General features: G+C 38.8%; 2 protein-coding genes across 4 annotated transcripts; both read right to left on the bottom strand.

The window, feature by feature from the left end:
- Window positions 1-3,867: 3,867 nt before the first annotated feature.
- Window positions 3,868-11,427, bottom strand: stx12 (syntaxin 12). Of its 2 annotated transcripts, none has more exons than XM_043218001.1 (10): window positions 11,345-11,427; window positions 10,195-10,381; window positions 9,211-9,280; window positions 9,027-9,126; window positions 8,758-8,895; window positions 8,333-8,376; window positions 8,122-8,227; window positions 5,884-5,956; window positions 5,015-5,097; window positions 3,868-4,870 (listed from the first exon to the last, which is right to left on the bottom strand). In XM_043218001.1, the coding sequence occupies exons 2-10, from the start codon at window positions 10,289-10,291 to the stop codon at window positions 4,778-4,780; spliced, it is 804 nt and encodes a 267-aa protein (XP_043073936.1). In that variant the 5' UTR covers window positions 10,292-10,381; window positions 11,345-11,427; the 3' UTR covers window positions 3,868-4,777. The 2 variants fall into 2 exon arrangements, with proteins under 2 accessions (XP_043073936.1, XP_043073935.1); XM_043218000.1 differs by having other exon boundaries at window positions 11,289-11,371.
- Window positions 11,428-12,130: 703 nt separating this feature from the next.
- Window positions 12,131-16,543, bottom strand: trnau1apa (tRNA selenocysteine 1 associated protein 1a). Of its 2 annotated transcripts, XM_043216957.1 has the most exons (9): window positions 16,319-16,543; window positions 16,065-16,162; window positions 15,457-15,556; window positions 15,270-15,322; window positions 13,982-14,113; window positions 13,799-13,918; window positions 12,877-13,048; window positions 12,748-12,778; window positions 12,131-12,545 (listed from the first exon to the last, which is right to left on the bottom strand). In XM_043216957.1, exons 1-9 carry the CDS (start codon window positions 16,340-16,342, stop codon window positions 12,367-12,369), a joined length of 909 nt encoding a protein of 302 aa, XP_043072892.1. In that variant the 5' UTR covers window positions 16,343-16,543; the 3' UTR covers window positions 12,131-12,366. The 2 variants fall into 2 exon arrangements, with proteins under 2 accessions (XP_043072892.1, XP_043072893.1); XM_043216958.1 differs by lacking the exons at window positions 15,270-15,322; window positions 15,457-15,556.
- Window positions 16,544-16,890: the final 347 nt, after the last annotated feature.

Raw genomic sequence — 16,890 nt, 5'->3', positions numbered from 1 at the left:
TAGACCTGTCAGAGCTGTAAAAATGCATGCACTTAGCCAGTGTGTATGCCAGCAAAAAGCGAAGTAAACGAGAAACGAGTGTTATAATGAAAAGGTCTGGACAACAAACCAAACTTCTGACAGTCACTTGTGGTTTGATTATGTAACACTCCAGCAGGAGGTATGTGCAGCTGGAGTGTGAGTCTTTGCACTAGCTTCAATTAAAGAGAGACAGAACGGCAAGTTTAAAACCAAGAACGCGCTGCTGGCCGAGATACAGATGGCAGAAAATGTGCAATGTCAGAATATTGCAACAGCCTGCGAGGAACAGACAAGAAAACCATGGAGTCATCAAGCTAAATAAGATTTGCTAAATGCTATGTGAAATGAGATCCAATCCGATTGTATTCAAACTATTTTTAAACAATAATATTGGTCAAAAGATTTTGGAAAGCTCTCTACAGTTTGTCTTTGTGACTGTTGCAATAAATGTGGAGATTTTCCTAAAGGTGGCATATGCTCATTACCCAACAGCGCTGAAGAGGCCTCAAAAATAATAAGAATAGGAAGTGATGTTTTGTTAGGTTCAGATCCAGACATTTTCTGCACCATTTTCAATAGTGTGAGGTAATATGTTATCTCTTCTAATTGGAGAGAATCTTGCAAGGATCGTGACTTTTAGCACAGATCAGGAGGGGCTTCACCATACAGACCACGACTGAAGAATGACCTCAAAGCTGCAGCTTAAAGCAAGCCAGAGGTTCAACTTTGGCCCTCGAGGTCCACTTTCCCATCATACCCTAGATCAAACCACTGTGCAGAAAGTAGGATTTAAAAGTCATTAACACAAGATGCATTACTTGACAAGATGCTACAGCTAACCCTGCTCCTGAGAGCAGCTATCCAGCAGAATCCAGCTTCGACCCTAAGCATACACACACCTGAACCAGTAAGCAAGGTGTTGAGGATGTTTTTGAAAATTACCAGCAGGTGTGTTGATCAGGGTTGGAACTAAACTCTGCATTCCTGTAGCTCTCCAGGAACAGAGTTGGCTCCCTTGTTCTACAGAATGTACTGACAGATCTGGCTTTAACACCAAGGCATGCCCACCACTCTGCACATATCTGACGCACTCGGTTCAGTTGGTGAAACTTTAGCCTCATCGGACATGCAATATGTGAAGAGCAGGGGTCCATTCGAACCAAGTAGTTTTTTTTTCCAAGTCTAAAATGACTGAACAACTTGGCATCGAATGCTGGGTAGTAGTCCACTATGGAGTCTGCAGCAATGAAGACACAAAGACCTAGAAACAAGGCTCTCATTAACACATTCAGAGACACCCTGCAAATGAGACACCCTACAGTAGTGTACCCCAGATCCAACCTCAAATAACACAACCTGGTACAAGATTGGACAGCTTCAGCACCAGCCCCAACAGAAACTAGTAGGTAATGTCCTAGAAGATGACTACAACGACAACCCAACATAAAAGGCTTTCGCACCACGTATTTCCAAGAACTCAGTTCAAGAAAATCATTTTATAACTTGTGTTCACACAACTCTCAAGCGGCTATAGGCAATGTCTCTATTTGCAGCATTTGAATGGAGGACACCATGACCATAAACACAATATATGCCATTTAAAGAGCACAAAGATCTGACAATCTCCAATGGCAACTTGCAGTGTTACATAATCGAGGCTGGGAAAAATACACGATGGCTCAAATAACAGGTAGACCAATACCATTATCGCTGTTTTCCATGTTTGTGGGATAAATATTTTTTCACAGCTTTATAAAAATGCAGGATAGCCAGTGTTTCGTAAGTGTTTGGCCAATTAGCATACACTTACATTTCTACAGAAATATTTTAGACCATGCTCTGAAGTAGGAACAAAATTTCTTACCCCAATCTGAGTTCCTGCTATGCTGACACACCAAAAAGTGAGAACTTTCAGAAATAAAAGTACAAAAGCTGTCACTAGGGTACTACCTTTTCAAACGGTTCACTTTTGTACCCATTAGGTTCAAATACTCACATTTCAAGTACTAATATGTACCTTTAAGGTACCAAAATGGACCCTTTAGGTACAAACATGTCCCCTTGGAAAAGGTACCGCCCCAGTGACAGCTTTTGTACCTTTATTTCTGAGAGTGTATGAAGAGGTTCTTCTGGTGCAAAAGCCGCTTTAGCTGCTTATTTATTGCTTAAAACAGACTTAAAACCTTGAACACCTGTCCAGGGCTAAAGAGGATGTCTTTAGATAGTTTTTGAGAAAGTTTGTTACCAGAACTGAACTGGCCTAAACGGTGGAATACAAACCAACCTTTGACTGTTGTTTACTACCTTATCGTAATTACTCAATCCTGAATATTCTGTTCTGAATTTCCAGAAAAGCCAAGCCTCATGTTCTTGGTGCACTCACTAAAGTAGATCAAACAAGTGAACACTCTGGGCTCATGGTGACAGCTCAGCTGGAGGTTTGGAGCCAGATTAAGCAACAGATGCACATGAGGAGAGCCGAATATCAAAGTCTTGAACCATATCCATATCCATTAACCAGCCTGATGAATCCCACGCCATTTCCAGGATTCGTTTGAGGATGCAGCCCAGCTATGGGGAGCATGAAATGAGGGACATGAGCTATGAGCAGCACTGATGGGAAACCTCAGACAAGGTTGATTAAGGTCTTCCCTGCGGCAGACAGCGCTATGTAACCAAGCCAGGAATTCCCCCTGCTGTATCGTCATTTCACAGCCTTTGTTTGAATTTTACCACGTTCATACCCGCTAACCTGACCCAACACCGCAAGCAGGACCAATCATTTAGACAACCGGAGATGCTCTTCGATCTGTAAACACATCCACGCAAGTTGTTCTAAGACAAGTACACATTTTGGTTTTCACGGTTTGCACAGTAAAGGCTATTTATTAGCAAACATCATTATTCATTGACTACAAACTAAAAACACACAGCACTTATATAATAAAACTCTTGACTGTTCTCATAACTATCTGTCATTTGACTGCAAAGGGCAAGCTGCTCCTTGGCATTAACCACTGACTGCTCCACCACAGAATGTGAGCAACACATCCATCATGATCTCTGAGTTCACGCAGAGGCTCAGTCACACTAAAACAGAGTCAGATGATGAGAAGAATTAAAGGTTAGTCATTTTGTTAAATTGCAGCAAGTCATTTGGGTTTAAGGCATATGTATTTAATTCCAAGATTTAAGCTGACATTGCTATTTCAGGTCCAACGGAAACTGGACTTTGTAAGAAGGAATACTAAAATAACATACTGCAAAGCACCACTTCTAAATAAAAGAATACACGGGACCAAAAAATAAAGACATACATGATAGCAATACTTGGCCAGTACTGTGGGTTAAACCCTCAGTAGAAGCAATGTCTTAAATCCCCCCAAAAACTTGTTTCACACTGACATCTGCTGTTGAGTCTGTAATATTTCTATTATGAGCAAGACATTGCTATGAATGGTTTTAAGCACTTTTTAGGCAGCTGTTAAAATGTGCCATTTAGATGTTTCCGTGCAGCTTATTAGTGTCCACCAGATGACAGCCTGATCCGTTAGAAACCGGCATTTGTGGTTTCATTCATAAAGCCAAAAGAGTTACACTAGTTGCCCGGCAAAAAGCTTGCCTATTTTTAATGGTAAACCTAGAGGGCAATAAAAGCCTTTAACTTTAATTAGCACACACACCCAAAGCCAATCAACAGCCCGCAGAGAACACTGGGTTAATATAGTGTACACAGTGTACTTTCTGAAATACACGGCATATCCTGACAGCTCACATTCACAGCGCGCATTTCACCACTGCTAAACGTGGCTTCAACACTTCTAAGAGAGAATCAGAAAGGCAGGGTCGATTAAGACACATTTCTTTACTCACGTACTCATAGAAGTCATATAAATCAATTTTTAAAAAGGAAAAAAGGACAATAATTTTTGCATGTTCTAAAAGTATGGGTGCAAATCTTTTTACATCATTTTAACGTACTGTGCAGACTTTTAATGTTGTAATATACAAATCGATTTCAGCCATAGTATTGATTACGAGTTCTTATACAACACATTTACAGCTATATGACCACCATATAATAGACCTGTATAATAAACCTGTCAGTTAACACCAGTAACAGTATTGAAACTCAAGTTGAGAAATGTTTGAGCTTTAGGTATCATTGCTGCTTCATATTTGCAGTTCTACTAGTCTACTGGTTTACGGTATCAATGACATGGTGTCTAACGCACGGTTAATTCTGCAGCTCATCTAAGCAGTTTGCTGTTAACCTTTGGAGTGACTTGACAAATCTGAAACAGTTGAAATGTACAATGTACAAAACGTCTAAAGCCAAATTTACATTACAGTAAGATGTAAAAAGAGAACAAAATGTCATCAAAATTGAATTTTTACATCTTATTGCAATTCAATGAAATAACCTGACTTTATTAAGAAATGTAAAGTAGTGTTAGTGCTAGAAATATATCACAAGCATCAAAATGAAATCTTATATCACTTTTCCCCACCCCATCCATGAGCTCATCCTCCTTCATTAGGAACTAAAGGTCCGGAGGGGAGAGTCTAGGGAATGTTACATTCGCTTAAGCCACTTCATACTGTATCTAACCCTGCAGAAACTACAGAGACGGACCTACAGGTGCTGCTGAGAGCCTTTGAGGACCTCCCTTTCCATGAGGATGGCACTGGGTTTGCGAGCGAGAAAATAAATTAAAGAAATGAGAGGAAAAGGGGAAGAGTAGAGGAAGGATCTTCACTTTGTCGACGCCCAGATGATAAGGCCGATAACGCCGACCAATAAGGCAAGGACCACCGCCAGGATGCACATCTTCTTACGAGACTTTTGCTACAGTGAAAGACAGAAAACATTCTTATTATCTTTACATACGTATGCTACAAGCATGGTTTTGGATTGTCGCCACATTTTTGAAACATTTTTACTAAAACGCCACAGCCGTGTTTGAGTGTAATGCTGAGGCTCTTGCCGTACCTGATAGTGAGCTGCTCTCTGGAGCTGCTCAGCTCCTCTTTCCACATGCACCTCTGCACTCTCCACATTAGCCTCTATGCTATCTGTAAGCACACAGTTACTTGCATTTACGTTAGAGATCACAAGGTGTTTTAGACAGTATGACAACCATATGGTAAACATACTCAGTCTACACCACTAACATGTACTAATATAAGTGTATTTCTTGTTTCAGATGCTTTAACAGTAAAACAAACTCAGACAATTATTATAAAAAAAAAAAAAAAAAAATATATATATATATATATATATATATATATATATATATATATATATATATATATATATATATATTATTTTTTTAACACAATGGTATAAATTCAATTATGCAAAAAATAAATCCTACTATATATGCATTATCAATAAATCTAAGTTGCTTTAGTCCAGTAAGTGATCATCTTCAAAGTAAAAAAACAACGTCCTGAAAGTTGAGGACCTTGTTGTAAGAAACCTTTTGACAATTTAGAGGCCTTAGAATCTGCATCTCAAATATGACAGACACTACAATGTTATTGGTTAACCTGCTGAATGCACAGTATATTTTAAACACACGAAAAATAACCCAAGAAAATCTACCATTTTACCACCACATTGTTCCAAATCCATGTGATTTTAATTGTAATTATATGGGTGTGAATAATGCATTAATTGCAATTATCCACCTTTTAAATAGCAGTGATGTTGAGAAGCTTTCTCTTCCAGTGATCTCCAGAGCTGCTCCTGGAGAGTTTGGTTTCAGACCTGTCTGTCAAGTAACTCTGAACACCTTGATTAGCTGTGTTTGTTTGGCTGAAGACCGCTGGTATAGATTAGATACGGACTGTACTCACCTATCATTTCACCCTGATCGTGGATCATCACCGCAAGATCCTTGAAAATCTGATTCACATCCAAAATGTCTGACTGCAATCACAGCAGGGGTGAAAAATTACAGAGCGCACAAAAGTGTAATTTATGAAAACAAACATGCAATGTCTTTTAACAGCGGGTGTAAGCATGGTGAATGTCCTTCCAGTCACACGCAAGCATCACAAACATTAGAGTGTGTAGTTCATATTTGGAAAATACTGATATTATTATACAAGTTTTCTTAATATTCTCAATATTTATTTCACCGCAGCCGCTGGAGGAGTTTCTTATCACGGATTTCCCTCGATATCCAGGCATTTAGACTTCTAGTGGGGTTTAAGCCTATGCTTATATCCATCACGTCCAGTAGGCGCTTTCATTTTATAATTTTTACAATTTATAGTTGTGCAGCTCACCGAGTGCAACCATTTTACGTTATCAGAAGTCCCCTACAGTCCAAAATATGTATAAAATTATGCGATTTTCTTTTAATAACAAACCATTCATAGTTTTTTTTCTACATATTTCAGTAAGGGACATAATTTACGTTATATAAAGCCCTGCAAGACTCAATACCCAGGCCCTCCTTTTAAAATTACGCGGCTATCTCTGTATGAATGAATGGCAGAAATGCATGGTTTATTGCACACAAAACGTTAACGATATGTGCGCGACACTCACAGTGATTTCAGCGTCTGGCCTCTCATTAAACGAGGATATAAAAACATGTACAACGTCTCCAGAACTGCTCCGAGAGTTAAACTGCGTCGCACAGAACTAAAAAGGTGTAAAGGCCTGACCAAAGTGGTTTTTGCAATGAAGATACCAATATCAGGGACTTAAAAAAAAAGCCAATATTCTTTGTGTATATTATAGTACAGTACCAGTCAAAAGTTTGGACACTTCACACATCAAAACTTTTGACTGGTACTGTATATAGAATACAGTACATACAAAAACAGAAATATATGTATCATACAAATAATAAACTCAAATGAGGTGATAAAACACTGTGACAAAAATACGGAGGCAGGGTATTTAAAAAAATTGAAATAAACTTAATTACCTAAAAAGAGCCTGACATCAGTGCACTCAACACTTTCACATGGCTTATAAATAACTTTAAAACATATACATGAGCTGTAGGTCAACACGCCACCGCCAATCCAACGAGAAGCACGGCTTCAACACGTCAACATCTAAAATGTATAATAAATCATATTTTTGTTCACAAATTCTGCGTTACGTATTTTCTGGAATTCAAATGAACACAGAACGTGAGGATTCATATTTAAACGGTCTTTTTACAGTTTGACATTCACAGGCACAATAATTGTGATTGAAGTGTATAGACCTGTTTTTTTTATTTATTCATTACAAATATGACAGATTCTGTGAAATCTAGCATTATACAGTAAAGTCTGCTTTTGTGACTGGATTTGTGCTTCCAGTCGCGTTTTCTGCTTCGCGGAAATCACAGTACGATGCATGACGAACATTAAATCACTGTGTTTACATGAGAAATGTAAGCTATTAGCTTAGTGTAAAAACTACAGATAATTTACTTCAAGGTTAACAATCATAAGTTATTTATTGGGCCCAGAAAGCGCCTGCTAACGGCTAACCTTAAGAGCATATTGCATATTAACACTACAGGCCAAATAAATATATAAATAAAAAAAACTTTCTGATCTGGTGCTTAAGAAACATGTATTATTAATGCTGAAACGAGTCGTTTGTTACTATATATTATTTTGCTGAAACCATGACACGTTCAAAAAGGTTTATAGTAAGAGAAAGCTATTTCAAATAAACGCGGTTCTTTTAAACTTTCTATTCGTCACACAATCTTTAAAATGTGTCAAATGTTCACAATAATAAACAATAACTGTTTTCAAAATGAATCATAAAAAAGAACCATTATTAATAATTGAGCATTAATAATAACTGAGCAGCAAATCAACATGTTAGGATGATTTAGGATCACGTGACACTGAAGGATGATGAAAATCCAGCTTCGCATTAATTTGCAGTAATGAGCTAAATAGTAATTTTACTGCATTTCTCATTAGATAAAACCAGCGTTGGTGAACTTAACAGACTTCTTTCAAAATGTAAAAAGTCCTCTGAGACATTGATTGGGTAAAAAAAAAGGAAAAAAAGAGGAAGAATGGATTGTGTGTGTGACAGGCAGTGAGGGCCAAAAAGAGGAAACCAACCTCAAGTTGTCGAATGGCGGTTTCTCTTTCTTTAATGAGCTCCAGGTCCTCCTCTGTTATGGCCACGTCTTCTATCTGAGTGGTGGTCTTACCCCAATCATCATTACACACACACACACACACACACACACACACACACACACAATGCTTTCAGCTCTAATGCAGTGCTGGGAGCTCACAGACAGGGACTGAGACACGCTCTGAGACATACTTATCAAAGGAGACCAGCTGCTCTTCATGACCTCCATCTTCAGCCTGAAGTAAATCACAAGACAAAACCACTTCACTGAAGGGCACTGGGATGTTTTGAGGGTAGCAGAATAGTTTTATTTAAAGTGTACTAAAAAATAGTGCAGAATAAATATCCACTGGATATTGATTAAATTGTGTCAAGTAAATGTTCAAGAATTGAAAGAAGCTTGATGATTTCAAATAATTACTAATACAAATTGTTGTAATTCTAATTAATAATCATTTTAAGAAAATAATTGACAGTCTTTATCTCTCCGTCTCTATATATATATATATATATATATATATAAAAGATGTGTTCTGATATATTTTCGGCACGTCACTGGCCGCTAGATGGAGAAGATCCATCAAATATTTGTGTGAAGGTCCTAGAGTGAATCTTACCGAGAGTCGAGACCCTGCTCGGGCTCTGGCCACAGACTCCTTCTCTTTCTCTGCGGCTCGGCGCTGCACTGCCTGGAAGTTGTTGAGAGCGGCGGAGAAATCGTTCATCAGCCGGTCCTTCTGGATCTTCTGCTGTCTCTGTTTGAAGAAAACATCGTACCGAGTTCGGTAAGACAATTCAGATAATACAAGGACTTTGCCATTTTTATTTTCATTTCCTTCTGCTTCATGTAAACATGCATCCCTGGAGGTTAAAGGTGAGCCTGCACCTGTTCGGACAGGGAGGCGGGGAGAGAGAGCGAGCCCAGGTCTTTCAGGTGTTTGTTGGTCTCCTTGGCCAGCTGGTTTGTGTAGTGCTGCACCTGCTGACTGTAAACAAATCACAAATACTGAGAACACGGGAGGAACAGGAAGTGCACAGCCGTGAATAAATCAAGAACCAAACGCACTCACAGTCTCTCCCTCAGGTCGCTGGTGTCTTGTTTTGTTCCCAGTTGGTTTACCAAGCTCTTGATTTGTGCCGCTAACGTAAAAAAAAAAAACAACACAAATTTAGTCACGCTTGGGAAGGCGGTGCAGGTTGTTCACAGCATGACAATTTCAAAATCATATTTTACATCAAAACAGAAATACAGAATATATACATATACACACACACATATATACATATAGGCCTTTTCTTCTTTTAAAAATACTCAAACTGACCAATTTAACAGAGAAGACATTTACGAAGTAACATTTTTAAAAATACAGTAAAAATTAAACAATTTTTATTTATTTATTGCATCATTTCTCTAGTCTTCAGTGTCACATGATCCTTCAGAAATCAGTCTAATGTTGTGATTTGCTGATCACTAATAATCAATCAACAACTCAACGAATGATTTTTATGATCAATTCTGCAAACAGTTTTCGCTGCATTTTTTGTACAAACGAATTTTTGAAAATAATTCTTTAATTGTTCAAAAGAACAGCATTTATAGTGTTGAAAAGAACAGATTAGTTGTTGATTTTAAATGGAATTGTACCACAGTTTAATAACGCTTCACAATAATCCGGTTTTTAGTTTGTTTGTTAGGTTTTTTTCTGGATTTGTGAACAGAAGAGACATATTTCTCATACTTCTAAACTTCTGAACAGCAATGCATGTCTCAGCACGTCAGATTATTATAAGACACCACATAGTGATCTCAGTGCTGGCTGACTTGTTCCACGGAGCAGAATTATTACTAAACAAAAGTTTGTAATCCCGACACAGAAAAAGCGAAAGGCGCTGGAAAAGCGCAAGTGACTTTTCGGTGCCATGAAATAATCGCGCCTCCAAAAACCAGCACCTTTCCTTTACATAAAACGGCCAGAGGCTCCCTTGCTGATATGCCTTCTTTGCTTCTGACCAGCTCGCCCCGATCGCTAAACGTCCCAGATCCAGACACTCACTGTTCTGCGTGATCTTTTGGATGTTGGAGCTGCATGTCTGGATCAGGCTGCTGAAGTCCTTTGGCGAGGCGCGCTGCTCGGTCCGTCCGTACGACATGACTGCGGGCTGTTCAGCTGGCTCCGACGGGCGTCTCGGGACAAAGGGTGGAGGAAACTAGAGCAGGAAGCGTATCCGTGCCTGAAAACGCTGAGGACAGAGAAACATTTGGTCAGAACATCCACAGTAATAAAGACTTGAAGCGGCCGGCAGTTAATAAAGCATTACAGGGACAACATCACCTCACATGCCTGGCAACGATTAGAGAATCAGATGAACTAATCCAGGCATGAGTGTGCACTTGAAAGCTTACTAATGCAGCCTAAATCGACTGATCTACTCTCGCTTGCTGTGATAGCGAGCTAAATGTTGATGATTAATACAGGAAAGCACTAAATAAAGTCGTGCGCATGCGCAATACATATAAACGCGATACAGCGCAAGTAGTGTCAAACTGCTTACTCATATTACAGTGTCAACAGATACACTTCACAAGCATCACGCTTAGTTTGCTTCACACCGAGTAGAGAGAGCTAGATGGTTTTTTAGGGAAATTCGGAGCGATTTATGCACGATTGAGCCATTGAATAAGATCACGACGCGCGTAAATAATGATATCATTAATATACAGCGACCTTAGTAACAAATAACGGTCTTTTCGTTGCATTAGTAGCACGTTTGTTTTTCTTTTAAAGTGAACACAGAACAATAATAAAGAATAACGGCGTGATGTGAGTCATAACTGACCCCGGATCAGCGAATGCTAAGCTAGTGCGTTTATTAACACTCGCGCTAAAGTTGAACGCCGCTGGAAACCGTTGTTTCACAATTAAACAAGTATGTTTTACTTAATTCAACTAAACAGACTTGTTTGGTTACTCGTAAATACCAAAGAAAACTAGTCAATCTAAAGCCCGTTACAACACAACACACGAACACCCGTCAACAGTATTAGCATTAAATAAACTGACACAAAACAACAACCGCTGCGAAAGACCTCGCCGGACATCTACAGGCGCTTCGTAGCCTTTAGGAATATATACATATATATACACACATGTGCTGTCAGAGAGTTGTTTTGCTAATTCCGGTGAATACATATAATGATCTTACTTCAGCTCAGGGCCGTTCCTCACTCGGGACTTCCGGTCTGGTGCACTTTTTACTTCCGCTAAGGGGCAGAGCCTTCGAGAGCACGTGATGGCACAGAAAGCACTAGACTGCAAGTAACTGATCTCTAAATGAACAAAGTCAGTCTCTTTCAATCTATACACATCTTATTTTATTTCGTTTTGTCATTATTTACCATTGATATTTTATTATTATTATTAACCTCAGATGTATTCACTTACACGTTGTATACACTGTGCTCAAGCTCTGTAAACGAACAAATAAATGCAGAGCAAGTGATCTGCTAAAATTCTACTAAATATATTTTATACTAAAATTCAGTTCCCTTAAGTGTTGCTTTTTGTGTTTGTTTGTCAAACTATTCTAATATTATTCATGATAAATTAAACCTGTTGCAATTGACTTACCTTTTTTCCTTCATGCTTTATTTGGATTTTATGTACAACTAAATGGATTAAAAATATGCTTCATAATGTTTTATTACACACACACACATATATATATATATATATATATATATATATATATATATATATATATATATATATGTGTGTGTGTGTGTGTGTGTGTGTGTGTGTGTGTGTGTGTGTGTGCTATTTGCTGAATGATTGAAATATTTTTATTTAATAACTTCTGTTTAATTTTGCTGTTTATTTGGATCTGTTGGATGTATAAAGATATATAGATAAAAATATGTAGGCTAATGCTAATATTTTTTCTATTTTTCTGATTAAAAAACAAAAGAAAAAACAAGACAACGCTGTTTAAACCAGAACTCTAGTTATTTATTTTACTAAACTTATGATGTACTATACACTTTTCCCATCAAACAATCACGAGCCCATTTCATTTATGCACAAATCACCTACATTACCGCGTAAGCTGCGTAATAAAAAGAAAGATCAACTAATGTCACTATTTTTAATTCAAGCTCAGTTACCTTAATAATGGGTTCTTTGTAATAAAATAAAATATCAAATATGAACAAATGAGAATACATGTACTCAGTCCATCTCCTCATACTGGTACATTGGCTCCGGGAGGTCACAGGTCACGCTACAGGTGACCCCGGCCCACGATTCAGGAGGCTGGAAGAAACAACCCATCAGAGCGCTGTACAGTTCCTCGCTCTGGTCCATAAACCTCTCGTTGGCCTCCATCACATTTATCTCAGAGTCTGGATCTGCAACACACAGAAAATAAAATAAGTGAGTCATTTAGTGGATCCGAGGCTTTTAAAGTGCACTTACGATGACATCAGTCATGCCACAATTAAAAGCTGTAATTATGACGGTATCGTGTTAGAATTAAAAGTGCATTTCTGGAATGTTGAGGCCAGAGAGTGAAAAGAAAAATGCATGATCTAATGTCAAAATAAAACATACACTCTAGGCCATCGTCTTCGGTCTCTTCAACCTGCAATTACAAAAAAAAAAAAAAAAACTTGTATCAGACATTGAGGCAAAGAATACTGGAGAGAGTTAATGAAACATGGGAAAGCATGCAGGAATTACCTGTGCCATGTCCTGTGAAGGATCTATGTAGTTATAATCATAATTCCAGTCATATGTAGCCAAATGGCCGTCATACTGCGGGTAATAATACTGGTTCAGATATAAGTTATGGCTGCTGTAGCTTTCTGCATGGAACTGACCATTTTGGTTCTCAGACGACTCTTTCTTCTTCCTTGTGGGTGGAAGGATTAGACATATCAAACGTCAGGGCTTTGTTTAAACTCCTAACTCATTTCATTTTTGCTAGAGACATGAAATGTAACGTCATCGTCATAAACCATTCAAAAGTCTGAGGTAAGTACTTTGTTTATTTGTAAGATCTCGTATGCTATGTTTCTAGGTTTGAAAAAAAAAAAGATTTTAATATGCTGATTTGCTGATCAAGAAACATTTCTTATCATCATCAATGTTGAAAACAGACATGCAAAAGAACAGCATCTGTGTGACCCTGTCTTATTTTTCAAAGCTGAGATGTATACTGAATAAATAAGCTTTCCATTGACATGCTGTTTGTTATGATGGGCAATATTAGGCTTAAATTGCTATTTGAAAATCTGTACACTGAGGGTTCAAAAAATATAAATAATTGCATAAATGGCCTTTAAAGTTGTCCAAATGAAGTTCTCAGCAATGCATATATTACTAATCAAAAATAAAGTTTTGATATGTAGTTTCTAATATATCTTGCTGGAACATAGATTTTACTTAACATTCTAATGATTTTTGGCATAAAAGAAAAATGGATAATTTTGACCCATAAAATATATTTTTGGCTATTGCTACAAATAATATACCCATCCTTTCTGAATAAGAGAATTACATTAGTGCATTTTTATCAAAAGCACAGTTTTATCAAAAGGATAAAAAGAAAGACATGCCTCCACGCTGATGTAAATGCCCTGGTCACATAACTTCCACTCACAGTTTATTTGCAGCCATACTGAGGCGTAAAGTTTTCCTCCCGAGTCCAGAAGCCCCCTGGAGTTCAGCCAGAGCCCGTCTCTGCTCTCTCTCGCTCTCAAAGCTCACGAAGCCACAGCACCTACACGCAACAGCAGTCAGCTGAGGGAGATCATGTGAGGGGAACTCATTCATTAATTCTCACTTGGAGTATCCGTTGCTGTCCAGAATGATCTTCCCACTGCAGCATGATGAAAAATGATAATGAAAGAACTCATACAGCATGCCATCATCCACCTCCGGGGTGAGATCCGAGACGAAGAGGGAGAAAGTAGAGCTGCGGGAGCAACAGCAGTGAGACGAGGCTCAGAACATACTTTTAATGGAGAGATAATGGAGCTACTGTGGAAAAATCCAGCATATGCTGGTTATGTGTGTTTTGAAGCATGGTCATAAGTTGGTTTCACCTGTTTATGTTCTTGTTTAAACTGGTCATGAGCTGGTTTAAGACGTCATGTGCTGGTCCTAAGCTGATCCTGAGCAGGAGCTAGTTGCTTGGAACCTGTTTAGGACCAGCTAAGGACAAGTTTAAACCAGCTAATCGCCAGAAAAAGACCATCCTAAACCAGTTCACGGTCAGCAAAGGATCATCTTAAACCAGCTCATGACCAGCTAAGGACTAGTTTAAACCAGCCCATGACCATCTTAAACCAGCCCATGACCATCTTAGACCAGCCCGTGACCATCTTAGACCAGCCCGTGACCATCTTAGACCAGCCCGTGACCATCTTAGACCAGCCCGTGACCATCTTAGACCAGCCCGTGACCATAAACCACCATCTTAGACCAGCCCGTGACCATCTTAGACCAGCCCGTGACCATCTTAGACCAGCCCGTGACCATCTTAGACCAGCCCGTGACCATCTTAGACCAGCCCGTGACCATCTTAGACCAGCCCGTGACCATCTTAAACCAGCCCGTGACCATCTTAAACCAGCCCGTGACCATCTTAAAAAGCCAGCCACCTTAAACCAGCCCATGACCATCTTAAACCAGCCCATGACCACCTTAAACCAGCCCATGACCATCTTAAACCAGCCCGTGACCATCTTAAACCAGCCCATGACCACCTTAAACCAGCCCATGACCATCTTAAACCAGCCCATGACCATCTTAAACCAGCCCATGACCACCTTAAACCAGCTCATGACCATCTTAAACCAGCTCATGACCATCTTAAACCAGCTCATGACCATCTTAAACCAGCATTCTGGTATTGAGAATTATCGTAGGTCTACTAAAGCTGAACGCGTCTTCTTCATCTTCTACAAACACAGTCTTGTGTATATATTTACATCTAAGCTTCACTTCTTCTTTCTATCCACACAGGATGTTCTTTGAATGGCTGGTTGCTTGCAGCACTAGACTAGTCCTCGCGAAAACTATTTTAACCCATAACAGTCTACCAAAGAAAGAAAAAACGCATTTCTTACCAGCTGTCACCAAGTTTCCCGTAGGTGGCACGACTCAACTTGAACCTCTTAGGCTGTAACATCACATTATTATTAAAGGTTATGATAGTACATTCCAGCATTTTATCGCATTAAATATTGTTTTGCAGATGACACTTTTGCAGGTCGACACTTAAGGTGTGCATAATAGTGATTTGTAAATAATTACAGGAGTGGCAAAAGGCAAAGGTTTTCCATTCACTTTGCGGAGACATCTCTCTACTGACGTTTCATCCATCAGCTCCACAAAGCCATAGCCTGCATTCAGCCTGGAGAGATCAACAACAGCCTGACACTCAGTGCACAGAAAGCAGCGCTCGCATGTAATCAACATAACTACAACCTGTTACAGTGACTGGGAAAAAAATGTGTGATTCAATTAGTTACTTATGAAAGTGTTAATGATTATACAAATTAATTTTTTGAACATACACATCTACATACAGATATAATCACCTTCTTTTATAAATCTGTATTTAACCAAACATTTAAAAAGAGGTGACAAAGACGAAGAGAAAGACAGACAGAGAGACAGACAGAGAGACAGACAGAGAAACAGGATAGATAGATAGAGAGAGAGAGAGAGAGAGAGAGAGAGAGAGAGAGAGAGAGAGAGAGAGAGAGAGAGAGAGAGACAGGATAGATAGATAGATAGAGAGAGAGAGAGAGAGAGAGAGAGAGAGAGAGAGAGAGAGAGAGAGAGAGAGAGAGAGAGAGAGAGAGAGAGAGAGAGAGAGAGAGAGAGAGAGAGTTAGTTAGTTAGTTTAGTTAGTTTACCCGGTTATTTTGTCTCGGATCAGTCTGACTCTAATCACTGTTTCTCCCATGTGAGCAAAAGCTCTGGAGACGAACTCTTCATCCATGTAGGGCTCGAGCTACACACACAACACACACCACAGTCCATTACTTCCTGTTTAACTCAATTCAGTTCAATTCAATTCAACATCGCTGAAGTTCATCTGTGTACAAACTTTAAATAAGCGCACATAAGCCTGTATCGTAAGAGACATGTGACAGTGTGCTGAACTCACGTTACCCATCCAGAGGCTGTTCATTTTCCGTTCATACGGCGTTCGGCTTCATTCGAGATTTTTACTATCTGTTTTATTATTTTCTTGTAGGACGTTTTACAGTGGCGTCGAGTTATTACAGATTTTCCAAACCTGCGTTTCTTTTTGATTTATTGGCACGTAAAAACAAGTTGTGAGATTTACAGCACGTGCAAGTGTTTTTTAAAAACATCATGTTGCCTCACAGCGCCACCTAGAGGCGAGGACAACAACTGACTGCAGCATCTGTGTATATGAATCTGGGAATCTTTTTTTTTATTATTCATTTTATCGAAAAAAAAACACATTTAATTAGAAAAATAAATAATTTACATCTATATGTATAACGTCTTACATTCAACAACAAAAGGGTATATTTTCATACTAGCTGTATGAACCGAAACCTAGCAAACAATAGAAAATAGTTCTAAAATATTTTAAGTTAACCCGGGGTCCAAAAAATATAATAAAAGCCTCTATTTCCTGTGCAATTGACGCGTGTAAAGATATTTTGTTTTCTATATATTCAGACTTTTTGGTGTTGACCAGTGTTG

The sequence above is a fragment of the Puntigrus tetrazona genome, chromosome 19 (assembly GCF_018831695.1).
Source record: "Puntigrus tetrazona isolate hp1 chromosome 19, ASM1883169v1, whole genome shotgun sequence".
NCBI classification, from domain to species: Eukaryota; Metazoa; Chordata; class Actinopteri; order Cypriniformes; family Cyprinidae; genus Puntigrus; species Puntigrus tetrazona.
Note: the sequence above shows the minus strand (reverse complement) of the source record. Positions and strands in the feature narration are given on the sequence as shown.

What these genes read in the sequence shown, in the direction of transcription:
- stx12 (XM_043218001.1), bottom strand. Translation starts at nt 10,291, where the DNA reads ATGTCGTACGGACGGACCGAGCAGCGCGCCTCGCCAAAGGACTTCAGC. An exon ending in AGCGACCTGAGGGAGAGACT is followed by an intron (nt 9,127 to 9,210) that starts GTGAGTGCGTTT and finishes ATTTGTTTACAG; the next exon opens with TCAGCAGGTGCAGCACTACA. An exon ending in CAGCTGGTCTCCTTTGATAA is followed by an intron (nt 8,228 to 8,332) that starts GTATGTCTCAGA and finishes TGTGTGTGTGTG; the next exon opens with TAATGATGATTGGGGTAAGA.
- trnau1apa (XM_043216957.1), bottom strand. Translation starts at nt 16,342, where the DNA reads ATGAACAGCCTCTGGATGGGTAAC. An exon ending in CTTTGCCTTTTGCCACTCCT is followed by an intron (nt 15,323 to 15,456) that starts GTAATTATTTAC and finishes GTGATGTTACAG; the next exon opens with CCTAAGAGGTTCAAGTTGAG. An exon ending in CGAAGACGATGGCCTAGAGT is followed by an intron (nt 12,546 to 12,747) that starts GTATGTTTTATT and finishes TGTGTGTTGCAG; the next exon opens with ATCCAGACTCTGAGATAAAT.